A 27326-nucleotide genomic window follows, 5' to 3' on the forward strand; every position below is an offset into this window, starting at 1 on the left:
CACCCTCAATTGCCCACTTCTTCAGATAAGTAAGCCCACAGCTGAAGGTGATACAGAAACTCAGAAGCTCAGAGAGTGGCTTCCTGTTCTCCAAGACCTAGCAAGGGCTGATCAGGAAGGCATCAGTCCTGCGAATAGGAGCAACTCTGGTGATAATCATCAGCTGCTTTCAGAAGAGAGTGGTGTCCAGCAAAGTGGTACGATAACTCCCATTTTTTTTTTTATTGTAACTATCCTGATTATTCTTTGCTTTCACCTCCAGCAACCTGCTGGCTGAAGGAAAGTTTGTAGTATGTTAACAGATTGGTACTGTGCTCAACTTTGTCACTTACTTGATAGGTGAGCATCTGGACAAAGAACTGGGCAGAAGATCCTCAAAGCCACCTGTAGCAAAAGTGAAATGTGGATTGGACTTGAACCAGCATGAACTCAGTGCTATACCAGAGGTAGAGTCACCAGCAAGTGGCAGAACATCTATACTAGGTAATACGGTTTGATAAAATAAGATTTTTTTAATAGTTTGCCAGTTTTCTACATTTTTTCACAATGCTGAATTTTTTGTCTTGAAGAAACAATCTGTGAGTATTGGTGAAAAGAAAATAATGGTTTACATAAACAGTATTTGGACGTGAATGTGGCATTAGGTAACTAGTTTTTTCTCATATGTAGTGAAAATCTTTTTACTGTAGGCAAAAATTCTTCAGTATCCTCTGCTTCTGACACTCTTGCTTCATGTCTGCCTTCTAAACTGTTTCTTTAGGAGTAACTCTATTTTCTTTTCTTCTTGGCTGCTTTCCTTTTCTTTCTTTTCTTTTTTTTTTTTTAAAGATTTTCTTTTTTCTTTTTATTTATTTATTTATTTAACAGAGACAGAGATCACAAGGAGGCAGAGAGGCAGGCAGAGAGGCGGGGGGAAGCAGGCTCCCCACTGAGCAGAGAGCCTGATGCGAGGCTCGATCCCAGGACCCTGAAATCATGACCTTAGCCAAAGGCAGAGGCTTAACCCAGTGAGCCACCCACATGCCCCACTTGGTTGCTTTTCTACTTCAATACCTTCACTGCTGTTTTCTTACATTTTTATAGGATAATTATTGCTTAAAATCCTGGTTTTAAGGACAGTTACAAGTATATTTCTTCTCTGTACTTCTAGATGCAGTTATTAGGAAGAGTGCTCCCTGCGATCTTTAGTAAATAGCCCTATTTGAATTTCATAATTATTTTTAAAATTCAGACTCAAATGATGAAACTTATCAAAGCACATCTTTTTTTAAGGGGGAAGATTGTCTTTGTCACTTGAAAAGTACATAAGAGTATAATATTAACAACTACTTTGGTCTTAAGCCATAAAATATTATACCTTTGTTTCTGACTTGAAAGAATTAAGGAAGGTAGAGATTCAGAGTAGCTCTTAAGAATCAGTCCCCTTGGGGTGCCTGTGTGGCTCAGTTGGTTAAGCCGCTGCCTTTGGCTCAGGTCATGATCTCAGGGTCCTGGGGTCGAGTCCCGCATCGGGCTTTCTGCTTGGCAGGGAGCCTCCTTCCTCCTCTCTCTCTTTCTGCCTGCCTCTCTGCCTGCTTGGTCTCTCTCTGTCAAATAAATAAATAAAATCTTTTAAATTAAAAAAGAAAAAATCAGTCCCCTTTCTGCTTCCTTATTGTGTCTTATGGAAGTTGTAACAATGATTTTATTTATTCCTTAGCTTTGAAAGATTCTATTTTGCTGTCTTTGGCAAACCACAGCTCTCTGGGAATTAGTGCTCTCCCTAATTTAGAATGCGCCCTGGGAAATTCTCACCATTGACTCCCATGTTTTTGTTTGTTTGTTTGTTTGTTTTATTCCTGTGATTTAATGGGTCATGTTTGAGAGTGTAAAAATGTCATCTTGCCTAAAAGGGAAAACTGCATAGCATATAGTTCACCCTTCACCACCACCTCCTTATCCTTGAGCCCTCTCTTTTCAGGGACAAGTACTTAGATGTAAATTTTTTTTTTTTTTTAAAGATTTTATTTATTTATTTGACAGAGAGAGATCACAAGTAAACAGAGAGGCAGGCAGAGAGAGAAGGAAGCAGGCTCCCCGCTGAGCAGAGAGCCCGAAGCGGGCCTCGATCCCAGGACCCCAGGATCATGACCTGATCTGAAGGCAGAGGCTTTAACCCACTGAGCCACCCAGGCGCCCCTTTTTTATAAAGGTTTTATTTATTTATTTGACAGACAGAAATCACAAGTAGGCAGAGAGGCAGGCAGAGAGAGGGGGGAGGCAGGCTCCCTGCTGAGCAGAGAGCCCGATGCAGGGCTTGGATCCCAGGACCCTGAGATCATGACCTGAGTCGAAGGCAGAGGCTTTAACCCACTGAGCCACCCAGGCGCCCCATAGATGTAAATCTTGATACTGCCCTTATCTTTATCTCTCCAACACCCAACAAAAATCACCAGTTCTCAGTTCTCTTTGTTCAGCTCTGGTATCTGTCCACTTGTTCCCACTCCCTCTCCTGAATGCAGCCTATTATTTCTTCTTGAGTGGCTACTATAGCTTCCCAAGTCTCCCTGTTTCCAGCCTCGCTGAACTCTAATTTTCCCATGGTACATTCTGAGTAATCTCTCTCTGCATCTCTGTGTTTGAAACTCTTCACTGGGCTTCTGTTCAGTTGGAGGAGTAAGTCTAATTTGAGTCTGAGTCTCCAGCTTCAACCTGCCAGGCCCTTCCTGATCTTGCTCCTCCCTTCAGGATGGGGCTGATAAAGGGCCCCTTCACTGGTAAAGTGGGCCTGAACTATCAAGCTTCCCTCTCTTGGGCCTTTGTAACTTTTATCCTAACCTTTATCATACTTCTTGGTAATACTTTTAGTTAAAATACCACAAGCAGGGGAACCTGGGTGGCTCAGTGGGTTGGGCCTCTGCCTTCGGCTCAGGTCATGATCTCAGGGTCCTGGGATCGAGCCCTGCATCGGGATTTCTGCTCAATGGGGAACCTGCTTCCCCCTCTCTCTCTGCCTGCCTCTCTTTCCTACTTGTATACTCTCTTTTTCTGTCAAATAAATAAGTAAAATCTTTTAAAAAAATACCACAGGGAAATGGTTTTAAAACACAAATAGAAGGGCACCTGGGTGGCTCAGCTCCGGTCATGATCTCAGGGTCCTGGGGTCGAGACCCGCATCGGGCTCTCTGCTCTACAGGGAGTCCTGCTTCCTCCTCTCTCTCTGCCTGCCTCTCTGCCTACTTGTAATCTCTGTCAAATAAAATTCTTTAAAAAAAAAAAAAGGCAAATAGTGCTAAAAGTTTATAACATGAAACAGCATTTTTTCATGCCCCTACCTACTGCTTACCCCTTAACCTTACCAGAGGCAGCCACTCTTTAAGTCTTTTATGAGTTTCTTCTTATATTTACCACATGACTTCGCAATGAATTTTAGGAAAAATTAAGCTAAATTACCATTATGCTAATGTATAAATGTTTTTCACTGCCAAGGTAATGAGTGTTGTAAAACTTTCTTGTATCGTTTCCTTTTTTTAATTTGCTTGAAGTTTCTGTTGCCTATCTGTCTTCTAACACTAATACTTCTATCACATACCTCTAATAGAAGGTGAGATCACACCAGTTTCTCTGTGAAACACCTTCCACTTGAAAGTTGGGGGAGCTCTGTCATGTGTTCTTAATAAGGGTGTTACTGCTTCCAAATAGGACAAGAATTGGCTCTTGGGGAGTTGAAAAAGTCTTACTCTTTATGTACCAACGTATAGGTGTACATAAAAAGATAAACAGTATCTGTAGTTATTAAAATTTCATGGCAGTAGGAGGCATGTAAAACAAAAGATAATGGCTACAGACTCCTTGGGCAGGCGATGACAAGTCCTGTTGAGAAAGACTCATCCATATTGATCTTCCAGTTTCTTCTGTAGCTCATTTCTGCTTTTGGTTTTTCTTTCTGGAAGAATTTTCTCAATTTTTTTCTAACTTATCAATTTTCATTTTGACCATCAAATTGCAGTTTCTAAAAGTTTGCTCTTTTTCTGGTTCTGTTTTGTTTTTCTTTTTTCATAGCATGCTGCTGTTATCTCATGGGTATAATGTATTACCTGCTTTAAATGTATATAGTGTTTTGTTTGTTCGGGTTGCTGTATTTTCTCAGTTTGTCTGAATTCTTCTGTTCCTTTTTATTTGTTTCTCATTTTTCAGAGGCGTTTCTCTAATGTCTTGCATATTTGAGTCGGATGCTGAAGGCTAATTAGAAACTGTAAGCAGGGGCCTTGTTTCCTGCTGAACTTCATTAGAAAAGGGGGTGCTCACTGGGTACCCTCAATTTAGTATCTGGAGTTCTTTTCCTTAAGGCAGTTCAGAGTTTAATTTCTTTAAGATCCTCCAATCTTGAAACAAGTCTGGTTGTTGCTATCGTGGAGCCAGACGTGGGAGCATCTGCATTGAGGTGCGTACTGGAATACCCCTAATTACCTTATGGCATTCTCACTGCTTTCCACCACTGCTTCCTTTTGGCACCAAGCCCCGTTTTCAGAGTGTACTGGATTCAGTTTCTCCAGAGAATTAACCTTTAGTCTTCTGTGGGGATGATGCTGAGGGACAGGGATCCTAGGAGATGGGATGGCTCTGTTCCAAGTAGATATTTCTAAACAGTCTCCTTGACTTCCATTCCCTGGTGACACTTACTTTATGTAATACTTGGTGCCTTGAATTCCCAAGCGATTCTACAGTTATGCAGAGTAGATTAGCTTCTACTTTGGGGAATCTCCCATTCCTCTGTTTCTTTACTGGTCTGTTATTTTTGCATCAAAGTATAACATTAAGAGAAGTACACAAATCCTATGTGTTTATTTCAGTGATTACCACTGTAATAGCCACCCCTAGGTAGCCACCACTCAGGTCAAGAACTAGAACCTTAGAGAACTCCACAAACCCTCCTCTTGTGTCCTCCCAATTACAGTCTCTCTGTTTCTCCAGGGTAAACCTCTACTTTGATTTCTTATACCACAGATTAGCTGTGGCTGTTTTTGACTTTATGACCACAGACTGTATCTTACAATACTATTAATGGTTAAATTCTCCAGGCATTTTTTTTTTCAGAGTGATTACTCAATCCTGAAATATTATTTGGTGTTAGAAATGAGACTGTCATTAAAAAGTTAGTAAAATCAGAGGCGCTGGGTGGCTCAGTGGGTTAAGCCTCTGCCTTTGGCTCAGGTCATGATCTGAAGATCCTAGGATCGAGCTCTGCATCGGGCTCTCTGCTCAGTGGGAAGCTTGCTTACCCCCACCCTCACCCCCGCCTGCCTCTCTGCCTACTTGTGATCTCTATTAAATAAATAAATAAAATCTTAAAAAAAAAAAAAGTAAAATCAAAGTGAAATAATTTAAAGGACTGTGTGAAAGATAAGTGGTTATTATTTTCTTGCTACATAGATTTTTGCCTGTAATCTAAATTGCCATTTTTGTTTTAACTACTAACTGTAGAAATGTAAGCGAAAATCTAATGAGTCCATCTTTTCTTCCTTCCAGGTAAACCAGATTTTTATCAAGACAGGGACCCCCTAAGGGTTTCAATAAGCCGAGAACAAAGTTTCTTTGGGAGCCCACTGAACTGTGATGCATTTGGTTGTCTTGACCCTATTGCCCAGGAATACGTTTGTAATGATGAGTCCAAGGAAACAGGTGAGAGATAGAGAATAAACAGTGGAATCGCTGTGCACAGGATGTGTGGATGGAAGATATTTAGTGGCACTTTGTAATGAGAAGTGGTGAATAACTTTAGTGACTGTTGGTAATAGAATCATTATGGTGCATCTGGACTTGTTAAATGAAGGGGGTAAAACCTGTCTTTATGCATTGAAAAATGTCCAGAATGGTAATCACCAAGGTGTTGGTATAGGTTTACCTTTGTTGGAGGCTAGGTTTCACTTTCTGTTTTATATATTCATGTATTATAGGTTCTTATTTTCTTTTTTACAAAAAAACATGTATTATTTCTTTGCACAAAAAGCTGAATGAGGGAGTAAAGTTTATTTAGAGAATAGTAATTTTGCCTTTAAATTATTTTACTAAATAAATGCTAATAGGAAGTATATGAGGGTATGAGGTTTTCGTCGTTGGCAACCTCTACAGATTTTGTATTTAAGCCTATTTGTAACAGTCCATATTTAATATTATTAAATATTATCTTTAAAATATTCCTTGGCATTCTAAATGACATGCTTTGTCTTTAAAATATTTGGAAGAGAGGGTTACAAGGAAAAAACTTTAAATCACTTAATCCTGCCTTCCAAATACAACCAGCATTAAATTTTTTTTCACTTTTGAATTTCTGCAAGTACCTAACAAACTGTTTCATGTGTAATATTGTTTACCCTACAAAGCATAGTTCTGGTTCATACTACTGCATCAGTTCCAAAGTATCTTTTAAGCAGTTACCTTTTCTAACCAGATTTCTTTTTATTTTAGCTGTCACTATAGTTTAATAGAATGAGAGACAAGAGAGAGCCAACAATTTAAAATGAAACTGTTACCATTCTTTTAGATTTAGCCAGTGGACTGTTGGTGTCCTCTGGTCAGAGAGAGGAACTTACCTATAGTTGAACAGAGCTGAGTGTCCTGACTTGTTGCTGTGAGGTAGAATGCTTACAACAGGGAACTGGGAGGTGTCTCAGTACAGGTATTAAAAAGGACTTAACTGCCTGTAAGATTTGGGCTTGAATAAGGTGATTTGGGGGAGGCTTCAAGGAAATGGGGTGCTGCTTATGAGTATTAGATGTTTTCAGGAAGCAGGGGCAGTTCCATTATTGGAATTATCCAGGAGGTGGGAATAACAGAGTGAGGCTTACGAAAGCTGTAACTAGTGAAGAAGAAGTTACTCATATTTAAAAAAAAAAAAAAAAAAAAGCAAGAAATTAAAACATCAAAGTGCAATAAGTGGTTGCTTATGACTGGTAGGAAAAGGATAAATTTTCCTTCTTTATAACTTTTGGTGCCTTCTAAAATCATAATGAGCACGTACTGCTTTTATTAGAAATTATCATTCTCGACGCGTCTGGATGGCTCAGTCAGTTAAATGTCTGACTATTGGTTTCGGCTCAGGTCATGATCTCAGGGTCATGGGATCAAGTCCTGCGTTGGGCTCTGTGCTCAGCATAGCGTCTGCTAGGGATTCTTTCTCTCTCTCTCAAATAATTTTTAAAAATTTTTCTCAATTAGACTCCCAAGGAGAGCCCAGTAAATAAAATGCCTCTAAGAAAAAAAAAAAAAAATTTTTCTCAATTATATTTTACATATTAAAAATATATAAATCACATTTTTGTCTCACTTAATTCAGGCCAAGATAAGGAGATGCTTGGTCATTTTTGTGGTTTGGATAATACTCTGATTTTGTCTGTGTTTAGCTGTGAGTACTGGTTGCCTGATTTTTGTCTTGATCCATCATAGGCACAGAGCAGCCTTTCCTATTGGTATTCTGTGAAACTGTTCACATTTAACAGGAGAACACTAAGGCCTCTCTGATTGTGCCAGGGCAGCTCCTGGTTCCCGGGGACTGCTTTTCTCTTCCTCGTAATCATCCCTACATTCATATTGTTTCTGTTTTAGAAAAGAACGTGCCAGCTTTACTTCTCTGTTCCCTCCTTTCCTCTTTATTCACGTCCTCATCACTCAGCCTGATTTCTTAGTAGCTTTATGATGGGATCACTAACTTCCAAGCTCTGTGCCCTTTCCTTTTGTTGGAAGGTGGGAAATGGTGCTTTGCTTTGGAAGAAAAACGGAAATTCTTGTGTGTCATGAGAAGACGACTGTGTTCAAGGCATTGCTTTCATGATGCTACTTCCCTTTTTCAGTAATGGGTCCCTTGTATCAGTGAGTCCAAACCAGTGATCCTCGTTTCTCTTCCAGCTCTTTCAGGGCCGTCTGTACTGAATTCTGCAACATTTCTCCAAAAGAAAGCACCTTGTTCCTTTCTTACTTTTATTTTCTACCTCTTATTCTACCCAAATCTTCCCCTGGGGGAATCTTCTTGGTATGTTACAGATAACAGTATAGTGTTATGATTATGAATTGGTAAGCCCCAGATTAACTTATCTCCCCAACTAGGTTTTGAAATGAGGTGCCTAGGAAAAAATAACAACTTACTATAAAATTTCACTGTATCTTAGTTTCTCTACTGAAAATTTTAGTGTGTTTAGAAGAACCCAAGTAACGATTTATTGGTTATATCAGTTAGGTCAAAATAATACATTTTAATGTGTGTGTCCTGGGTCTTTGAGAAAACATTTCTTACAAAAACGTTTAAGAAACATAAAAAAAAAAACAAACATGCTTTTAGTGTGTATGATGTCTCTTAATAAAATTATGGTGATAATGAAACACAATTTTAATTTATATATTTAGTGGCACAGGTTTTGTTTTTGTTTTTTTGTTTTTGTTTTTAAAGATTTTATTTGTTTATTTGACAGACAGAGATCACAAGTAGACAGAGAGGCAGACAGAGAGAGAGAGAGAGGGAAGCAGGCTCCCTGCTGAGCAGAGAGCCCAATGTGGGACTTGATCCCAGGACCCTGAGATCATGACCTGAGCCAAAGGCAGCGCCTTAACCTACTGAGCCACCTAGGCGCCCATGATGGCACAGTTTTAATCTTATTCTGTTTCAGAGCCACAGATAACTACATACTTTGACCAGCTTTCCCATAAATGTTGTCTGTTGGAGTAAGAGAAAAATAAACTCAGAATAGCTGAATTCTTAACTGAGCCAAATAATTTTTATATATTTTTATATGCATTTTTCTCAACTCAATATGATCTCAATTTTGAGATCATACTGTATTAATGATTGAATATTCTTGCTTCACTTAATAACAAAAGCATTTCCCAGCACACTGGTAATTTTCTTTCTGTAGAATATAAGTACAGTTTTCCAGGGAAAAGCATATTATGCTGACTAGGAAATGTTTTTAATGAATAATAAAATGAATGTTTTGGTCTAAGACAATTCTACAAAGCAAAATATGAAAAAAAAAACTGTAGGAAAATAGAAATGATATCCTTTGGTGCTAAGAATTTGACTTGTAATAATCTAAACTACCCCCCCTCTCCCCCTAATTTCAGTAAAGGTCAAGGAGGCTATGGCTGAGAATCATGCCGTGGAGGAAGAACAGATATATCTGAGTCCAACTATGAAGCTGGATAATGTTAGTAGTGTCTTAATGTGTCCTCCATTGTTAGAGCTGTTTGGTTTCATGTTGTCTTTTAGTTTATAGAAGTTGTGAAATACTAAAGTCTGTGTTCTCTGAGATCTGCTCTTACTGAAGTGGATCAATGATGAAAATAGCCAAATCTGAGCATCAGAAGACCTTCCAGTCTACCTGATGCATGATCTCTCTAGTTCTGAGAAGCAAAAGTTACTTAAAACAATAAGGGCATATGTCTGGAGGGTGTGTGTGTGTGTGTGTGTGTGTGTGTGTGTGTGTGAAGGTGACTGAGTATAACTGAGGACTTGATAGATGGTGGGTGTGTGTGTGTGTGAGACTAATGAGTTCTGAGCAATGATGAAAAGGTTTTACTGCTGACCTTTACAACTATGAAGGTTTCTACACTTGATCTGAGCTCAGAATTGATAACTGCTAATGTCACTGATTTGAGTTTTTTTCTAGCTGTTACTTCCTACATTGTAGTCTTACGTTCCTCTTCATTTTTAGGCTGAAACAGAAGAGATTTATCATGAGCCGTTATCATCAGTAACTGTTTCTACTGGGAGCTTTTTAAGTTACGAAAACACGGATCTGAGCCTTACAGATCCAGGTAATAAAGTCAGAATGTTTGTAAATAAACTGAAAGACCAGCATCAGTCGAGGTCAGTACAGTGGTGAGAGCAAACATTGAGAGCTTGTCCCAGTGTGCTGAGAGGGATTGTTTCTTTAAATCTCAGTAGTAAACTGTTGATGCCTGAGAGAGGATAATGGGCAGTATGATACCCTAAACATTATTGGAAGTTCCAGGCCTGCAGACCCACAGGGATGCTCTATGGTTCTCTAATATTTTCAGAATTACCTGCTATTGTCACATTTTCCCATTCAGTGGGAACCTGTCTGAGCAGATTTCTTAATTGCTCAGATCCTCATCAGTGTATACTGCTGTGCTTCCCTACCAAAACTTGTCTCTTAGGAAGTGCCCAGCCACTAAGTATTTTCATTAAACTCAATTTTTAGGGTCATTTTCAGAGCTGGACCCCAGGGAACAAGAATCTACCACTGGTAAAGAAGAGGAAAGAGATATTTTAAGTTCTGTACTTCCCTCATCACAAGTTCATTGTCAAAGGCAGGATTCTCAGGAAGTTCTTCAAGCTCTGTTGCCTGCAGTGGAAAAGTTTACACCTGGTAAGACACACATGCAGCAGATGATAGGCAAGCACAGAAATGAAGCAAATCTGATGACTGAAAAAAACAGACTTGAGGGTAAAATTATTTTTAACACTTTTATATAACCTTTCATCCTTTTAGGTTTAAGGAATGATGGTTTGAGCTTCATGTCTTTATGGCCTGCTGCGGCAGTTCTGACACAATACATGGAAAACAGCATTTAATGAGAGAAGATCTGGAATGAGTTAGGCTGAAGAACATGTCGCGGAGATGAACAGATCTTCCTTTACCATTGCAAAGTTAGCTTAACAGCTGAGGCAGTATTGCCAATATTGAGAATAAGATCAGACCTCGAGTCCCTAGTTTGATCGTTCCTTTAGCTGGGAGATAATAAACACATTGCTTACTCCTTCATCTTCCGTTAAAAAGATGTTGGAGATTAAATGATATAATACACATGAAGTACGATGCCAGGCCCATAGTAACACCCTGTACAGGAACTTTTCTTCTTTTTTTAAATCACAGATACTAAAATAAGTGAGAATAACCAGCACTTCTAGCAAAGCAGTGATCATAGTGTCTTCTTCTAATTAATGTCATAAGACTTTGGAATGTGGAAAATGGAAACTTGGTCAAAGGTTTTGGTCATTGAGCGTATCCTCATTTTTTGTATGTGGGACATAATGATAGGACTTAATTTGAAAGTGTCTGCTGACAATGAAAAAAATGGAAGTAATTTCATTAAATTGCAGTTACCTAAAATTAATCTTTCTTCTCAACATTACAACAGTTGACCTTGACTTTCCGGAGTTGGAACACACTTTTCCAAATTTGCATCGTCAGCTATTTAAACCCTTAGAACCACATCCAGATTTTGATATATCATCATATTCTGGGATTTCTCAAGACAGCAGAGACTTTTACCAGGTACATTAATGTCGGTGCTTCATTGCTGTGAATTTCTAAAAACAAGAACAACAACAAAAAAAAGAACAGTAGTTCCTCACCTTGCTGCCAATTAGAATCACATGGAAAGCTTTTAAAAATCCCAGTGTCCAGGCTGTACCCAGACCAATTAAATCAGAATCCCTAGGCGTGCTTAGATTATCAGAAACTCTTTTCTGATAATCAGATAATTTCTGATAATCGCTCCCCAAGCGATTCTGATGTGGAGCCAAGATTGAAAACAAGCTGTACTAGAATTTTGTCCTGTCAGCCTTATCTCTGGCTAATGAGTACCATGCATAAAATGCTCAAGAATATTTTTATGGTTTGTGTTTATTACTAATTTTATAAAATTTAAGGCCTCTTTCTATATAGTAAGGCAGCTGAGATTTGAACCTCGGTCTTTCCACTCCCATACCCTGACATCCCAGGCTGTCCTACATAATAGTTCCTGCCTTTGAAAATGATTTCATTGTATTCTAAACTATGGTTAATTTGCAGTTTTCTAATAATTTTTGTCAAAGTCTCTTTCATATTAACTGAAATGGAAGAATTGGGTTTAAGTAAAGTAATAGTGTGAAAGTGAAGTGGTAATTAAGGCAGAGTAGTATCATAGGAACATGACTATTAATCCAGTTGGTAATACATAATCAGTATTTCAGCCTTAACCTGTTGTTTTCCATCAGAACTCAGATTCTTCGTGTGAAAGCCACCACACTGTTGCAACACCCAGAAGCACAGTTTCTTTTACCGCACTGAAAACCAGCCTGAATTCTTCTAACACAAGCCCAAACCAGCAGCTGGACCCTCCTTTGGCTCATGCTGCTGCTCAGATATTTGCCACAGAAAAGACTGAAGGTATGATTAAGTTAAAAAATACTTTTGCTTTGGGGCGCCTGGGTGGCTCAGTGGGTTAAAGCCTCTGCCTTCGGCTCGGGTCATGATCTCAGGGTCCTGGGATCGAGCCCCACATCGGGCTCTCTGCTCAGCAGGGAGCCTTCTTCCCCTCCTCTCTCTCTGCCTGCCTCTCTCCCTACTTGTGATCTCTGTCTGTCAAATAAATAAATAAAATCTTTAAAAAAAAAAAAACAAACAACTTTTGCTTTATTTACACCCATTACACCCATTTTCCTTGGTGTGCCTAGCACCACTTGGTCAGTCCTGTCTTCACCCATTTCCAGTGTCACAGCTTCTGTTTCTCTGTGTATTCATTTCAATAACAGAATAATGCTCAGTTTGCATTTTTACAATTCTGAACTTGATAAAATAAAAGCAAAAGTCCTGCTCAACCCTTAGAGTTTTAGGTATTCTTCTAAAACTTCTTGTACAAACTTTATATATACACACACATACATATTTTTATTTGAGATACACATGTACATTTTAGTCTAAGTTCCATCATTAAAATCAGTATTCTCTTAGGGAAGAGTCCTCATCATTCCTAATAACCATATTTTATTAGGAGAAAATACATGGTAGGAGCAGAATTATTTGAAAATCACTCTGGCCATTCTTTTAGTTTTCTATTCATTGTAATCTGGCTTCATTATTTATAATTTAGTCAGACTATTAGAGATTGTATCTGTATCCAGGTTTTACAACATGTAATTATGGTTAAACTTATTTCTTTCAGGATCTGAACAATCTTTTCAACAGCTTCTGCCAGAATTTTCTTCACAGGAGGGGAGCCAACATATTGATTTACCAAGTATTTTTAGCATTGAAGCAAGAGATTCTTCCCAAGGCATGGAAAGTCAGAACTATTCTGAACAGACTGAAATACAAAATAAGAAAAAAAGTGTTCATTTCCACCTCTGTGTAGAAAATTTACAGAGTTCAGTTTTCAGTTCCTCTGATGAGGCTAATGTATTTCATCCCTTAAGTCTACAGTATAGCACGCCGTGTGGGTCTACCTCTAGTGAGTGCTCAACAAAAGCCCAACCCCAAGGCAGAAAAGAAAGACTGGGCTTTGAAGAACCATCAGAAAGAGGACTTGATGGAGATAAAACTGAAAGCCTTGGGGTTTTAAATATAAATTCACATGTGGAGGAAATGGATTCTCAATCCTGTGTCAGAACAGTAGAAAGGGGAACTTCAGTTCAAGCACCATATTCTGTTGAGAATGAAAAGTATTTTAAGAATTCCACTAAGACAGAAACTCCAAAAATCCCAGGAAACCTTTCTCACCTAGGAGAGTCAGAGCTCTTTTTAAGTTCTGGATCATTACAGAGCTCTATTCCAGTGTGGGTAAGTGAAATGTTGTATATAAATTCATTTCCACAAGTCTTTTGAAACCAAATTCAAGAGAAACAACTGAAATTCTTGCTGATATTCCTGAGATAGTCAATCTCGTAATCATTGGAAATCTCCAAAAGGTCTGGTCCCAGTTGACGCATCTTTTTTCTGATGGCTTGACCTGTGCTTCAGCCTCTTTGATCTTCTTGTTTCAACTCCAGTCACCTGAATATGGTTTTCACTTTCTAGTAGTTTGTTCTTCTACTGATAAACATAGATTAGAAATTATATTGACAGCAAGAGTGACATCTGGGCCACATTGTGTGTTTTATTTTGCCGGTTTTGGGTGGTTTTGTGTTTGTTTTGCAAATTCTTGTTCAGTAATTAAAGATACTTCCTCTAAAAATGTGGTTTGGCAACAGTGGCCTCCATCTGGCTGCACCGCACCAGCTACTTATCTAGATTACGCCCTCAGGTCCTACACAGCTCCCAGTCAACCTGCATTTGTACTATCTGTGTAGCCCCATAATAAGCATTTGGGCTTACAACCCTTGCAGTAGCTACTTTCAGACAATTATTTTGCCCATCCCCAAAGTCCTAAGTATTTCTAAAAGTGGGTCAGGGGTTGGGGAAGGCACCACTGTGGTCTTCACGGACCACCATTGTTCTTCCTCTGTAACAGATTATTTTTGTATTTTTAATGTTTTAAGCATATGGTTTCCTTTTGAATTTTATTGCACAGGAGACAGAGTCTGGCCATGGTATAATAGAAGAACCAGAGCTTACATTACTAAGCACCAGTGATATCAGTATTGCTGAAATGGATCTTGCAAATCTAACACTAGAAGAAAGGAAAGGAAATGAGGCAAAAAGCAGTTCTCAGGTAAACTTCATAGCTCTCTTTAATGTGAATACACCTCATTAATAGAGCAACACAATAAACTGAGAGTAAGGCAACATGTCTTTTAAGTAGTTTCTGCATGGCATTTTTTACATTAGAATTGTTTGCCAACTAATTTCCTTCCCCTTTCTGGGTACAAATGCACTCAACTACATAGTGAACAGGCAGAGGTTACTGTGCTTACAAGCACCGGACAGCAGACAGGAAGAACCAGCTCTCAAACTGCCTGATAGCATTGTGTTGTGCCATTTAATAGCCCTAAAGACATTCATCTTATGACGCTATAGTTTTCATTAGGACCTGGAATTACTGGAACTCAGGAATGAATTGATTCAGTGATATATTGATTTTGTTCCAAAAAAGGCAGTGGAGCTCTAGAATAGGTAAAAATCAGACCCGAGGGGGATACAAAATGAGTGCTATTACCTTTTAAGTTTATTTTGTGTGGGTCAGTCCCAAAGAAAAAATGAAGATATATTTCAAGTTATGAAACACAAAAATGGGTTTTGAGTTCTGTTAGCTACAGGTTCTTTTTTTTTTTTTTTTTTAAAGATTTTATTTATTTATTTGTCAGAGATCCACAAGTAGGCAGAGAGGCAGGCAGAGAGGGGAGGAAGCAGGCTCCCTGCAGAGCAGAGAGCCTGATGCGGAGCTCGATCCCAGGACCCTGGGATCATGACCCGAGCCGAAGGCAGAGGCTTTAAACCCCCTGAGCCACCCAGGCGCCCCTAGCTACAGGTTCTTTATAGTTTTCTCCAGTGCAAGCAAACCATTCCTCCTGGCCCACTTCACTGCTTAGGAGATAGTCATTGGAGGGAATCATGCCACAAACTTAATTCTAGTTAATTAATAAGGACTCTAGGTTATGGTAAATTCATTGATCACAGAACTGCAGCCTGGAAACAGAAAATCTAAATCCCAACCCACCAACTATTTGATGCAGTCTATTAAATTACCCTCTTACAAAGCCCAGATTCTCTATAGTATTGTGGCAGGACTTTTCTTACGGCCTGATACTATATTAAATTACTTATCTAAAAAATGGCTCCATACCTAGGACTGGTTGCTGTGGTTACTGATAAGGGTAATTTGGGAAAGCAGGAGACAAGTAGGGCCGATGCAGAAGTGGTTTGGAAGAACTTGACAGGAATGGGGGTGAGGGGGGGGCTTTTGGCTAGAGTAGGCTGGTCAGATAAAACATTTTAATAGGAATAGTCTTTTTTTTTTTTTTTTTAACTTCCCTTCCCAGAAAACTTAAGTCTTATGAGAACCAGCACAAAGGATAGAATAGAATAGAAGTTTATGGGACACAGATTCCTATACTGCATTTAAGGATTAGAGTAAGGCATCGCTGCCTACCTCCCCCAAAGACCACATCTGTCTATCTGAGGAAACCGGGGATTTAGAAATTGTTAAAGGTTTTAGAACCTATGCTTGTGATACTGTTCAGAGATGAAGCCATAAATTCATCTATAATTTTTTTTTCCTTTTATTTGCAATTAGGTGAGTGAACTTCTACCTTTTGTAACAGTAACAGAAACCTTGGATTATCCAGATGTATCTGAACACTGCGCGGAGGAGCACATGTTTGTGTCTGCAGGTAGGCCCTTGAGCATCTGAAATGGTTAGTGTTACCCAAGGGGCCAGCAGAGTTCCCCATTCAGTTCCAATAGTCACACTGCCCCACAATCTTGTTGTGTACTACTACCACAATATTAAAAGCTTCTTTTTTTTTTTTTTTAAAAAAACAGAAACCCCTCCAAAGATTATAGCTCTACCTGGGAGCTTACAAGAAGCATTTATAAAGAGGAAAAAATCATTTATAGAAAGATCCTCCCAGAGACAGAAAGAAATAAAGAATAAAATTCGTATTTCTGAAAATTCTCAAATCAAAATAGCTAAGGAGAAACCTACAGGTATGTTCCACATAATCTGCATCAGCTCGCACAGAGAATGAAGCATTGTAATATTTGCCAAGTCACTTGTTCTCTGCTCAGGCTCATCTGTGAATCGCCTGAAGGGTGTGAATAAAGTTAAGGTTAGAGTGTCACTTCCTGAAGACAGAAAGACTGCAGAAGCCCTCATGCATCAAAGAGCCCTAAGGTACAGGTGGTGTGTGGGGGTGTATGTGTGTGTGCGTGTATGAATAGGAATTCACATTCCATCCTTAGTTCTGCGTATACATTTCTTACAGATCATACAATCAGCTAGCTGAAGTCAAACAGCAAAGGGAAGAGAAAGCAAAGCAAGATGCCTACACCCAAAACAGAGCAAGGGCTAAAGAATTTCATAAGGTGAACTAGGCCCCCTACAATTTTTCTGTGTCTAGGGTATACTACAATGGGTAACATACTAAATTTTTGGTTTTTTTATTCCCTCCACAGCAAACACTGGAGAAACTTAGAGCCAAAAATACATGCTGACTTTCTACTAAAAGTGTAAAGTTTTTTTTTAAATTATGTGTAACATAGGCAAAAATTATTTAAAGCCAATAAATTTTTATTTAAGGAGTTTTTATATGTGATTACTTCCACTGCCAGTCACTGCTCATCACCATAGTTCCTCCAAAGTTAGAATCATAATCTTCAAAACAGCCCTGAGAACGAGAGTATATATACATTAGTTAAACTTGGGAGACATTTCTTTCCCACTTGACCAATCACAGAAGCAGCTAAATCTTGTATCTCCTCAGGAAAACATAGCACTATTGAGTAACTATTACATCCTATGGAGAACTCTAATATTTGGTCACAGCGTTAAGAGCTCTTGGTTTTAGTCCCGCAAGCCCTCTTTGAAATGACCTATAAATTATAGGTCATTTTTTCAAATGTGTACATACCTTTTAAAAAGAACTTGATCAATCCACAGTTGTCACTGTCACTCCTATATAACAGGAACATAAAGTAAGGTTCCATTTCCAGAGATGATCATGTAAACTGAAGCCAGCCTCCCTCTATTAAATATATTACATTACAAGTTGCATGGTTATTTACAATATGGAAGGAGTTAGCAAAAGACATCTCTTAGAGATCTAGGCATGCACTGTTCAGTATACTAGCCATGTATGTTCAGATGAGAAGCTGAAATAGGACCATTACCAAATCAAGTATGGCTTCTGTTAAATTTATACTGGACAGGGCTAATCTAAGGCAATGGAAATAGAACATAGTTGGTAAAATGTTCCCAGTAGGCTGAATGCTAGCAAAGTAGCAGAAAGAAAGAAAACCTAGTGGGAAAATTTTTTTATGGTCATGTCCACAGCAAATGAGAAACTGCATTCTCAAAGCCTTGGTAATGACCATTATACAGTGCAACAGCAAATTAACTTGCCAGAGTTCTTTCAGCTGGGTTTCTTGCATCTCCATTTGAATACGGACATAATTTAAGAACTCCCCACCTATGGAACATTTTAAAGTTCAGACTATATTTTTCAAAATGCAGTTAATTAGTTTCCCAAGTATCCTGAAACCCAGTTCTATACTAATATGTGCTGAAAATTGCTTTCAATCCAATTCATTTAAATTTTGGGAACAAAGATATTTTAAACTAAAGCTATATTCATTTGCATTCATACCCTAATTGGCATGAAATGCCCTCCGGTTAACTCCAAAGTAACTATTCACGTTTCAGTTAACTTTTACTTTAGAGCTTTTGCTGGAAAGCACAGATCTCATTTAGTTGGATGTTCAGAAAGGCTACTTTCATTCAGCGCATTCAGAGCAGTTGAACATTTTGCCCATCATCATAACATCACAAATCACTGGCAAACAGTATAAACACAAACTGCAGCCTTTCAACATCTAGGGTTTTGTGTTTAAAGTGGTGAGGTAATGAACTACCAGGACTAGTGGCTTTCAAAATTAGGTAGATTAATGGATTCCATCTCCTAGGGCTTCTTAGGGGAAATCTTACCTATAATCTTTGGCATCCAATGTCTTTACTTCAGGGCCCTAGAAGTCAAATTGTAGAAGTGCACTGACTGCTATTTTGGCAAACAGATCTAAAATCATTCCTTATCTGTTTCTAATGCTTGTCTTATTTCTTCCACTCTACTCCATGAACGTAAGAGAAAATGTTACAGGCCTCATTGTCACCACAGCAATAAACTTGCTGTGATGGAAGCATAACCTGTGTCTCAATGTAGCCACATTAATTTCTGGACACCATGAACAATGGTGCCCATTTCCATCTACAATGAGGCTTTATTGAAGTTCCTCTCCATCTTAAAATCTATACAAACTTTCTGCCTCTCTGTACTGAAGTCCTGCTGTTTTGCTAACCAGAAAAAAACAAGAAGCCACTAGAAGCAACTGAAATTTAAGCCTTACCTGTTTAGGGTCTGAGTGTGGATCTGTCTGGTTCTCATTTTCAAACACCCTAGAAAAGGAGAAGCATTACTTCCTCTTGAAAATTATCTCAAGCTGAGCAGTATAAAAAACCGTTAAGAATACTGTTTCAGTAAAAATACCAGGTTTAACATGCACGAAGCCAAGAAAACCAACGATGCCAGATACCGAGTTTCTATTGCACTGTCCTTTGAACACCCAGCAGGAATGAGCTGCTGAGGGCAGATACCATGCAGTGCGATCCTGCCAGATATATAAACACCTCTACCTATAGGCTACAATGCTACCTCCTGAGAAACGTCTCTACAAATTTCAGTTCTTGTAATTATTCCTGTCATTCCAATAAGACAACTACTTTACCTCCATCTTAAGTACATAAACCTAGTCCTGATTATCTTTCCTGTCTCTGTATAAAGCACATACAGAACTGTTAAGTCAAATCACTAAAAGAAACTTTGCATTAGAAATCAAGATTAGTTGCTATTATTAAGCAGAATTCCTTAAAAAAAAAACCCTCAATATCTCTGTTGTAATATATCCAAATATGTTATTAGGATGAACCATAGGAACTACTTAATAAAGATACAGAAGAGGGCATTTTCATGTTACTCCCTAGACGTGCAGTCTCTTCAGTTTGTCAAGTATTGTGGCAAATATTTCTATCAAGATCTTGATACTTCTGTTGCATACCCAGATAACTACTGCACACAACAGTATGCTGACCTCACAACTTACTTTTCAGAACTTTTGGATCCTTAATAAATTTCAACAAAAACTGGATTTTCCACCTACCTCTAAATATGAGTGAGTTCAAATCATATTCACCCCTATAGATAAAACATCAAAAGATTAAGGACAGTTTTAAGTTTGATTAAAATCCAAAACCTAAATATATGATTAGTATCCAAACTGTTTTTTTTAAGCTATAACCAGCTCTGTCAGAATTAAGTTTTAGTTCATGTCTGTATCATCCAGCAGTTGAACAATTAAATTCATCATCTGAACTGTAACAGTACCCCAAAGATTACACTGTCCCCAATGAAAACTTACCTAAACTATCACCCTAGAACTGTACAGATTATTGGGATACACCAATACCTAAGATTTAAAAAACATAACTATTAGGTCAGAGTTTTAGCAGGTAATGTTAAGTGTCCTGCAGTTCTTTCCCACAGATCTAACACATAGTTCTGTGAATAAAGGAAACCACACAAATACTCTATGAGGCGTTTCCAACGATGTAGGTCTACAGAAAAAGCCCCATCGGGATAGACCTCAACACTGTTTATTTTAAAATTGGAAGATTCCACAGGAAAAACAATTAGAACTGTGATCTGTTCTAAGTCTCTGAGTTCAAAGGTGTGCAAAAAGCCAAGTATTTACAAATTAAATCATTCCACATATTTTACACATTAAGGATTTTTAAAATACTTACAGGAAGGAGTCAGTCTATACTGAGAATAAAGACCAAAGACTGAAGGTAAGTACAAAATAGCTACTAGAGAACCACCAAAGGAAGATTTCCATACTTAAGTCTTGATTTCAGCAAACTCCAGTATCACAGTTTATTTTGTCTAGGACATCCCCAGATTACAGCAAAGTGTTTAATTTTTTTGCCTCATCTTAAGAGCGATCATTATTTGATGTCACTTATAAAAAAATATGGGAAAATATTAAGGTGGCTATATTGTTGTTCCCATTCAGAAAATCACTGGAAGATAAACAAATTGGGTGCTTTTTAATTAAACTTTGCATCATTCAGATTTAGGTAATCTTGTGTCCTCTAATCATTTCTAACATTACACTGTTAAATCCTATATCTTATTTTAGATTATGCTTTGGTTTAAAATAAATGCATGAAACAGAAATATCCAGTATTCTGATTATTTCAATATAAACTAACTTAGAGTTTATGGAAACCCTTTCCTGCAAGTAAAGTGAAGCTTGCACCTTCCCCTATAAAATGTGTGACCACTAAAATTCGTTTTTCTGAAACATCAAATTGTAAAATCGCAAAATGTCTTTTAGTAATGAAACCCGTGGAGGTATGAACTGTCTGACAAAGTAGATTTCAACAAATCTGATCGACTCACCTAAAAGTGTAAGATGTACCTTTAATCCCAGACATTGTGTTCAAGTGAAAAGCCTACAAAAAACAAGGCATCTTTGTTTCATGTCAACATTAAAATTAGAATACTAATTCAGTACAGCTGAGATTTCCCTTATATGCTTCTAGTTAATTTTACAGTCCTGGAATCGTCCTTCAGGTTTGTCAGTACCCCCCCACTATGACTTTAATCTGTCTTAGGGACTCTTGTTCCTTCTTGAAGATTTTTTATTTATTTGACAGATCACAAGGAGAGAGAGAGGGGAAAGCAGGCTCCCTGATCAGAGAGCCCGATGCAGGGCTTGATCCCAGAACCCTGAGATCATGACCTGAGCTGAAGGCAAAAGCTTTAACCCACTGAGCCACCCAGGCACCCCGGATCTTGTTCCTTCTTATCTGTATCAAAACTCATACTGAGCCATGAGTTCTGGGTTGCAAAAGAGGATTTATTTTTTGCACTTTGTCTAAGTCTTTGTTCACAAACTAAACAAAAACAGCAAAAGTGCGATCATAAAATATAGTAGACATTTAGTGGCACAATCAGCAATATACAGTAGTGATGAAAATTGGTAGTTAAAGAGTCTAGGTAACTAATAAGTTATTAGAGTACTACACATTTGAAGCTAAAGGTCACTTTTGAGTGAAACAGCCATCAAAATCGTTTCGGGTACTCTTGAGGAATGGATGGTTGGTTGTCCATCATTAGTGATTTTTTCAGGATTACAATCTCTGTACTTCCTTGAGTTGAATGCACAACTAACACCTGGAAGTGCTTACCCTGAAATGAATAAGTATAGGCAAAATCGATCTTCTGTTTATGATTTCTCAAGTGATTATTTCTGCTATTCTAGCCTCAATTTTCTGTGATAATTTCACTGTTTTTTAAAATATTTTTTCTAGTAATTCTTTAGAAGTTTCACTAACTTGTTCAGATTTTCTTCTCTCCTTAGCAGGTTCTCTTTTATCACTACACCAACATATGTATTTGTATTTATCGTCTTTACTTTCTATGAAAAGCTGTTTTCTCTCTTCTATTTACCTTAACATTCATATTCCTATCTCTTTTCAGGCCATTCTATACTCTTGTCCAATGTTTTTAGACTTTGATGCTCTCTTTTTAGACAAAGCAGCTTCTTCAGTACATTCCTCTTGTTCTATATACACATTCTTCATCTTTGGTACTTGAGAACTTATAATGAACTCATTATGGTCCTGCATTAAAAAAAAATCATTAAATGACTACTAAATTTTATTGTTTTAATAATTACACACATTACTTAACTCTAGATTACTTAAAATAACCTGGTGACTAAGGCATGATGTTAAAAACCCAAATTCGGCTTATTTTTTTTTTCATTAGAAAATCCTAATTAGACATCTAACAGCAAGCACATTAGACTTATTAACAGTTCTGGGTAGGAGAAGAATCAATGAAACAAGATGGGATTGGGAGGGAGACAAACCATAAGTGACTCTTAATCTCACAAAACAAACTGAGGGTTGCTAGGGGGAGGGGGGTTGGGAGAAGGGGGGTGGGGTTATGGACATTGGGGAGGGTATGTGCTATGGTGAGGGCTGTGAAGTGTGTAAACCTGGTGATTCACAGACCTGTACCCCTGGGGATAAAAATATATGTTTATAAAAAATAAAAAATTTAAATGGAAAAAAACACTTATTAACAGTTCTGAAAAGCCCATGTTCTCATCAAGTATCCAATAATTCCTATTTTTATTCTTAAATTTCCTGTACCACATCTATTGAACCTTTCAGAAATTAAATTCAGAATCTAAGACAGTAAACTAGTGGATTAAATTCTTCCTGAATAACTGCTTATCCTCCGAAAATCAAATGGGACAAAAATGTCACTTACCACCAATTTGATATCACATTCGCCATTTTGTTCAACATTTGTTGCAGACCCATCCTCTGTTCTGTAACATTAAAACATACTCTCAGACGACAAAATCATCCAGACCCTATCAGTAATATACTGTCATGATCTACAACTAAAATAGCAGTATTAGTTAGTAAGGAGAAAAATTATGTTGTCATGTAGGACATCCCAAAATGGATGCCTCATGTGCCAAGCTCAAAGCTCAACTACAACCCAGATGGCTTATTGTATCTGTACCTCCCCATTAATGTTAATGTATAAACAAATCCATAACATTAATATGTAACAAGTAACACTTATAAGTAACATAACAAACAACATGTAACAGGTTACTTGTAACACCATAACATAACATGTAACAAGTAACACCAAAATTTAAAAACATTTAATTTGATAAAATCTAGGACCAAGGAGCACCTGGGTGGCTCAGGTCGTGGTCTCAGGGTCCTAAATTGAGCCCGCTCAGCAGGAAGCCTGCTTCTCCTTTCTGCCTGCCTGTGATCTCTATCAAATATATAAAATCCCCCCCCCAAAAAACAACAAAACAAAAGACCCTAGGACCAAAATTATGTCACATGATTAAACTCACTCTGACTCTTCAATAGGCGACAGAGCTCCATCATCATCCAAGTATTTGTATCTACGACTATCAAAATCTTCTTTTTCTAAATCTTCACCAACATTCATTTGTTTCAAGGATTCCTTGAGGTAGTATTCATACTTCAGTTTTTCAAGGTAGTTGAAAAATCCTCTTGCCACTGCTTGCTAAATATCAGAAACACTTCATGTAATGATGTTACAAAATGCAGAATTTTCTTCCATGAGTTAGCAGATGCCTTATGTTCCAAAATGGAAAGGATCCCTTTACCAAACTCTTAAGCGGTCTTGAATTACTCTCTGCTGTATATGGATCACATATACCCGATGCTAGCTCCAAGAGGAATCCACTATCTACCTAGCACGCTATCAAATTTACCTAAGTTGGTATACCAAGAAAAACTCAGCACATATCTTGTATTGTCTGGGGATTTCTAAAGACATTTTTAAATACAAAGAGAAACAAATCCCATGTTCATATAATCAGCTTTAAACATAAAAGATCAGTATTCTTTCAAACCACCCATTCTAGAGCAAAGTTTATAAATTACGCAATCATTTAACTCAAGTATTTGAGAGTCTAATGCTAAAAATGTTATTTGTCAGGCAATTCTGTCAAAATCAAATATTCAGTACCTGAAAGAAAACGGCCTCCACGGAAGCCACTACACATAGAAGATATGGATGGGCTTGACTTAGGTTACTGTAAAACTGGGAATCACTAGAGTTTTAGGGATGATATTTAAAGACCTGGTGAGATCAAGGGATTTTGTATCAACAGCCTTGAAGCACCTCATAAATGGATACATTCACTGAATACACCCAGGTGAAGTCTGTGCAAAAGGATAGACTGGTCCTGAAGTGGCAGTAAGTGTACAGAAGAGTATTATCAAAGTTACAGATTCCATCCATGTTCCTCCAGCCATATCTAAATTCTCAAAGTGGCCAACAAGTCATTTCAGACATTTCAGCTATGAGTATCCACACATATAAAATACTGGCTCACCTCAAAGGTTAAAATCTTTCTCCAAGGTAATGGTTTCCTTGCACTCTCGGATTCTAAAAATGGGAACCCAGATCCTTTGTCTTGAACTTGTTTCTTATTTATTTGGGAACGTCTACTGGTTTTTCTCCCTTTTGGTCTTCCTTTTGGTCTTCCTGTTGGTTTGTATTTCTTCTTTTTACGTTTTCGTTTTCTGTTTTTGAATCTCTCAAAAATAGCTTTTAAAGTCAACGGTCTTGGTTCGAAAGAGTCGTCACTAGATGAATCCCTTGCTTGAGCAACTTCAGGTAAATGAACAAACTTTCTAGTACGGTTTCTTTGCACCCTTTTAGGTGAGTAAGGGACACACTGAGTTTTAAATAGGCTGCTACCAGAAGAGTTATCACTAGAAAAAAGGGGAAAGAATTAATTGTACTTTTATATTACTAAATGCTTATTACCATAAGCTACTTTTCTTCCACAGACCAAAAGCAGGAAAAAATGCTCGAGATAATTTTTAAGATGGGCTCAGGACTAAACCAACCACCTTGTTCTGACCACCTAAAATGGACCATAATGTCATGTGCCATACTGCCAATAGCACTTACCAAAAAATGACCTTCCAAGAGAAATAATTTTAATTTCCAAAGGCAGTCTTGTTTACTGCTAGAGCTTGCTCTAAATAAAACAAAAGTAGCCTAGCAAACATTTAATTTCAATACAATAGAAATGCTGATTTGATTTCCCAGTTAACTAGCTATTTCCATCATGTATATACATGTGCCAGCACTATTATAATGTGCATTACCTGAACAACCTGATTTTTTAAGCAAGATACGCCACTGATACCTATTTTCCTGTTGTTAAGATTAGGATGATTTAGCCAGGAAGAGATACCAAATTGGCCCAGAGAATACTCTCCTGTTTCCCCAGGATTAAGAATCTGTCCCACTGTTAACTACATAAACTGAAGACCTGTGTAAAACAAGTTATTTTTTTCTTTCCTTATTCTTGAAAATTATCTCTATTACTTATCCAGTAATAAAAATACAGTGAAGTTATCAGTAAATTTAGTCAGTTTTGCAGTAAAAATCTAGTGGGAGTTGATTAAAATAGCACCTACCTTTCACTGTCAATTTCCACAGCTGAATTAGATGCCATTATAGAGTTGAGAAATTCATTCCCGTTACATACTCTCCCAAGTCCTTCTCCAAATTGTTTATTCACCACTTGTAATTTGCTTCAGAATTCTGACAATTCAGTAAACGTGATGTAGTTCCTCTGAACAATGCCAACAAGAATACAAAATTGGATGTGGTCAGATTATGTCACATTTTATATAAAGGCAAAAATCATATACTAGGCCTAGGATTTTTATGTTAAGAATCATCCATTTCAAATCAAATTCTAAACTCTGGAAACTGAATTCCCAATTTCCATTTTTCAGTTGTCTTCTCAATCTATCCAGTGGAGTAAGATTCCAGAACAGTAAGTACTGTCGTTTCCAAAAATAAAGGTTAAACATCTTCCCATGATACAAAATGTAATTGTACTAACTATGCAATATACAATTAAAAGTATTCACATACAATTAATGGCCAAAAGCCATTTTTCAAGAGCTGATGGGAACTCCTTGGAAAAACTTATACATACAAAGTCAGAAGGCAGTGTTGCTTCATTGTATCAGGAAAAATAATCAGCATTTACTAGGTCAATCCAAACTACTGGATTTCCATTTACAGCCTCTTCTCATTCATCAAAGTCACTCGTTAAAACCTCTTCCTTGGCATATTACCTCCTTGCTATTATGAGTACTAACAAATTATGAATTCTCACTTTTCAATGAAAGGCTAACAGACCACACAATGGTGCCCTTTGTCTTTTTATAATCTCACTGGAAAATCCGACAATAGGGGGCAAAAAAAGAAGTCTATTTTACTACTTCATCTCCCTTACAGGGCTACCAACATTCTTCCGTTTCTGTGTTGTCTTTAGTATACTTGTGAATGACAACATAGTGAAGAAAGCAATCCTAGGATAAAATGACAAAATAGCTCAAATACAAGAAATCAAAAAGGTCAGGAAGATCTTAAGAGATCTGCAAAATGTCCGATGGACTCGTGGTAATTTCACGGTATGTTGTTTTTTTAAAACACGAAAACCTAAGTATTCAGAAATAACTGCTCAAAAACGAAATTTAACAAAAATTGGGTCCAACGGCACTGCTATTATACCAAAAGGTTAGGTTATTACAGCACAGTGGAGTTAACTCAAAAAAACCGCTTTTCCGGAAACCCTGCAGAAAGCATTCCTAACCAGCGTACTTCTACATCCCAAGATCCGGCGGGAGGCCCAGCGGCGAGGCGGCACGCTTTCGCAGTGCTAACAATCCCTCCAACCTCTTGGTATGCCTGACCTTGGGGCAATTGCGTGTGTCCAGGAAGCACCTACCTCACCTCCTGCACGGAAGGCGTCAGAAATGGTCACCTCGCACTTAGGAAAAAAATCACAAAACGTGTACTTGTCCGTAACGCCTAATTTTAACATCTGCATCCAGACACACGGCAGCACGTCCATGAACGCGGAGGCGCGGGCCACACAGCGCAGCCACGAAGCCTTCCGCCCTCGGGGCCTGCTTTCCGCGGCTCGAGCCTCCCGAGCAACGCGGGGATCCCGGGAAAAGCCAGCTCCTCTCGCTCACCAGGCCCAATCCTACCTTATTCCTACCCACCCAGGTTCGCAAATGGCTTGCACCAAAACTGCCGGCCCACTCAGGGGCTCTGTGGCGCACTCGCACCCCGCAACGCAGGCCCTGGAGGTCTGCACGCCAAACCTCAGTGCCCCCACAGCCTACCACTGCTCACCTCCACAACCTCGCGGAACGAAAAGAGGGATTCTTCCGCGACCCAGCTACTAGTGGGAGCGAAATCTCGCGAGAACAGTCGGACGCCACGAGGAAAGGGCGCCATTTTGACA

At 38.3% G+C, this 27326-nt stretch overlaps 2 protein-coding genes and 10 non-coding genes across 26 annotated transcripts in view; 3 read left to right on the forward strand and 9 right to left on the reverse strand.

Moving 5' to 3' along the window:
* Nucleotides 1–16936, forward strand: part of CEP295 (centrosomal protein 295) — a 52856-nt gene extending 35920 nt beyond the window's left edge. For 4 of the 6 annotated variants that reach the window (XM_059412630.1, XM_059412613.1, XM_059412641.1 and 1 more), the window contains 15 exons: nt 26–197; nt 340–483; nt 5509–5661; nt 9094–9176; nt 9684–9786; nt 10194–10439; nt 11134–11270; nt 11975–12146; nt 12922–13535; nt 14266–14406; nt 15928–16024; nt 16176–16340; nt 16422–16527; nt 16619–16718; nt 16809–16936. In XM_059412630.1, coding sequence (XP_059268613.1) covers nt 26–197; nt 340–483; nt 5509–5661; nt 9094–9176; nt 9684–9786; nt 10194–10439; nt 11134–11270; nt 11975–12146; nt 12922–13535; nt 14266–14406; nt 15928–16024; nt 16176–16340; nt 16422–16527; nt 16619–16718; nt 16809–16847 — 2472 coding nt within the window. In that variant the 3' untranslated portion in view covers nt 16848–16936. Of the gene's footprint in view, nt 1–25; nt 198–339; nt 484–5508; nt 5662–9093; nt 9177–9683; nt 9787–10193; nt 10440–11133; nt 11271–11974; nt 12147–12921; nt 13536–14265; nt 14407–15927; nt 16025–16175; nt 16341–16421; nt 16528–16618; nt 16719–16808 lie in introns of those variants that run through there. The other 2 variants (XM_059412621.1, XM_059412631.1) reach the window with 2 other exon arrangements.
* LOC132009546 (small nucleolar RNA U2-19) lies at nt 9299–9378 on the forward strand. The gene has a single exon (XR_009402010.1). It is a non-coding gene; the product is annotated as a small nucleolar RNA U2-19 (small nucleolar RNA).
* On the forward strand, nt 9526–9595 carry LOC132009544 (small nucleolar RNA U2-30). The gene has a single exon (XR_009402008.1). It is a non-coding gene; the product is annotated as a small nucleolar RNA U2-30 (small nucleolar RNA).
* Nucleotides 16901–27295, reverse strand: TAF1D (TATA-box binding protein associated factor, RNA polymerase I subunit D). Of its 10 annotated transcripts, none has more exons than XR_009406578.1 (13): nt 27215–27295; nt 25474–25631; nt 24375–24756; nt 23361–23536; nt 22748–22808; nt 21917–22089; nt 20864–20916; nt 19821–19868; nt 19563–19597; nt 18753–18801; nt 18337–18374; nt 17264–17307; nt 16901–17020 (listed from the first exon to the last, which is right to left on the reverse strand). XR_009406578.1 is itself a non-coding variant. In XM_059412770.1 (7 exons), exons 2-6 carry the CDS (start codon nt 25509–25511, stop codon nt 21943–21945), a joined length of 804 nt encoding a protein of 267 aa, XP_059268753.1. In that variant the 5' UTR covers nt 25512–25631; nt 27215–27295; the 3' UTR covers nt 21303–21655; nt 21917–21942. The 10 variants fall into 10 exon arrangements, 2 of the variants coding, with proteins under 2 accessions (XP_059268753.1, XP_059268714.1); XR_009406574.1 differs by having other exon boundaries at nt 17264–17377; XR_009406576.1 differs by lacking the exon at nt 27215–27295 and adding an exon at nt 26802–27208 and having other exon boundaries at nt 17264–17377.
* On the reverse strand, nt 17101–17227 carry LOC132009530 (small nucleolar RNA SNORA25). The gene has a single exon (XR_009401995.1). It is a non-coding gene; the product is annotated as a small nucleolar RNA SNORA25 (small nucleolar RNA).
* LOC132009537 (small nucleolar RNA SNORA32) lies at nt 17600–17725 on the reverse strand. The gene has a single exon (XR_009402002.1). It is a non-coding gene; the product is annotated as a small nucleolar RNA SNORA32 (small nucleolar RNA).
* On the reverse strand, nt 18105–18177 carry LOC132009525 (small nucleolar RNA Z40). The gene has a single exon (XR_009401990.1). It is a non-coding gene; the product is annotated as a small nucleolar RNA Z40 (small nucleolar RNA).
* Nucleotides 18495–18626, reverse strand: LOC132009531 (small nucleolar RNA SNORA1). The gene has a single exon (XR_009401996.1). It is a non-coding gene; the product is annotated as a small nucleolar RNA SNORA1 (small nucleolar RNA).
* Nucleotides 18873–19010, reverse strand: LOC132009527 (small nucleolar RNA SNORA8). Its single transcript, XR_009401992.1, has one exon. It is a non-coding gene; the product is annotated as a small nucleolar RNA SNORA8 (small nucleolar RNA).
* Nucleotides 19704–19775, reverse strand: LOC132009557 (small nucleolar RNA SNORD5). Its single transcript, XR_009402017.1, has one exon. It is a non-coding gene; the product is annotated as a small nucleolar RNA SNORD5 (small nucleolar RNA).
* Nucleotides 19920–20050, reverse strand: LOC132009538 (small nucleolar RNA SNORA18). The gene has a single exon (XR_009402003.1). It is a non-coding gene; the product is annotated as a small nucleolar RNA SNORA18 (small nucleolar RNA).
* Nucleotides 21259–21384, reverse strand: LOC132009548 (small nucleolar RNA SNORA40). Its single transcript, XR_009402012.1, has one exon. It is a non-coding gene; the product is annotated as a small nucleolar RNA SNORA40 (small nucleolar RNA).
* Nucleotides 27296–27326: the final 31 nt, after the last annotated feature.

The sequence above is a fragment of the Mustela nigripes genome, chromosome 1, assembly GCF_022355385.1.
Source record: "Mustela nigripes isolate SB6536 chromosome 1, MUSNIG.SB6536, whole genome shotgun sequence".
Taxonomy (NCBI): domain Eukaryota; kingdom Metazoa; phylum Chordata; class Mammalia; order Carnivora; family Mustelidae; genus Mustela; species Mustela nigripes.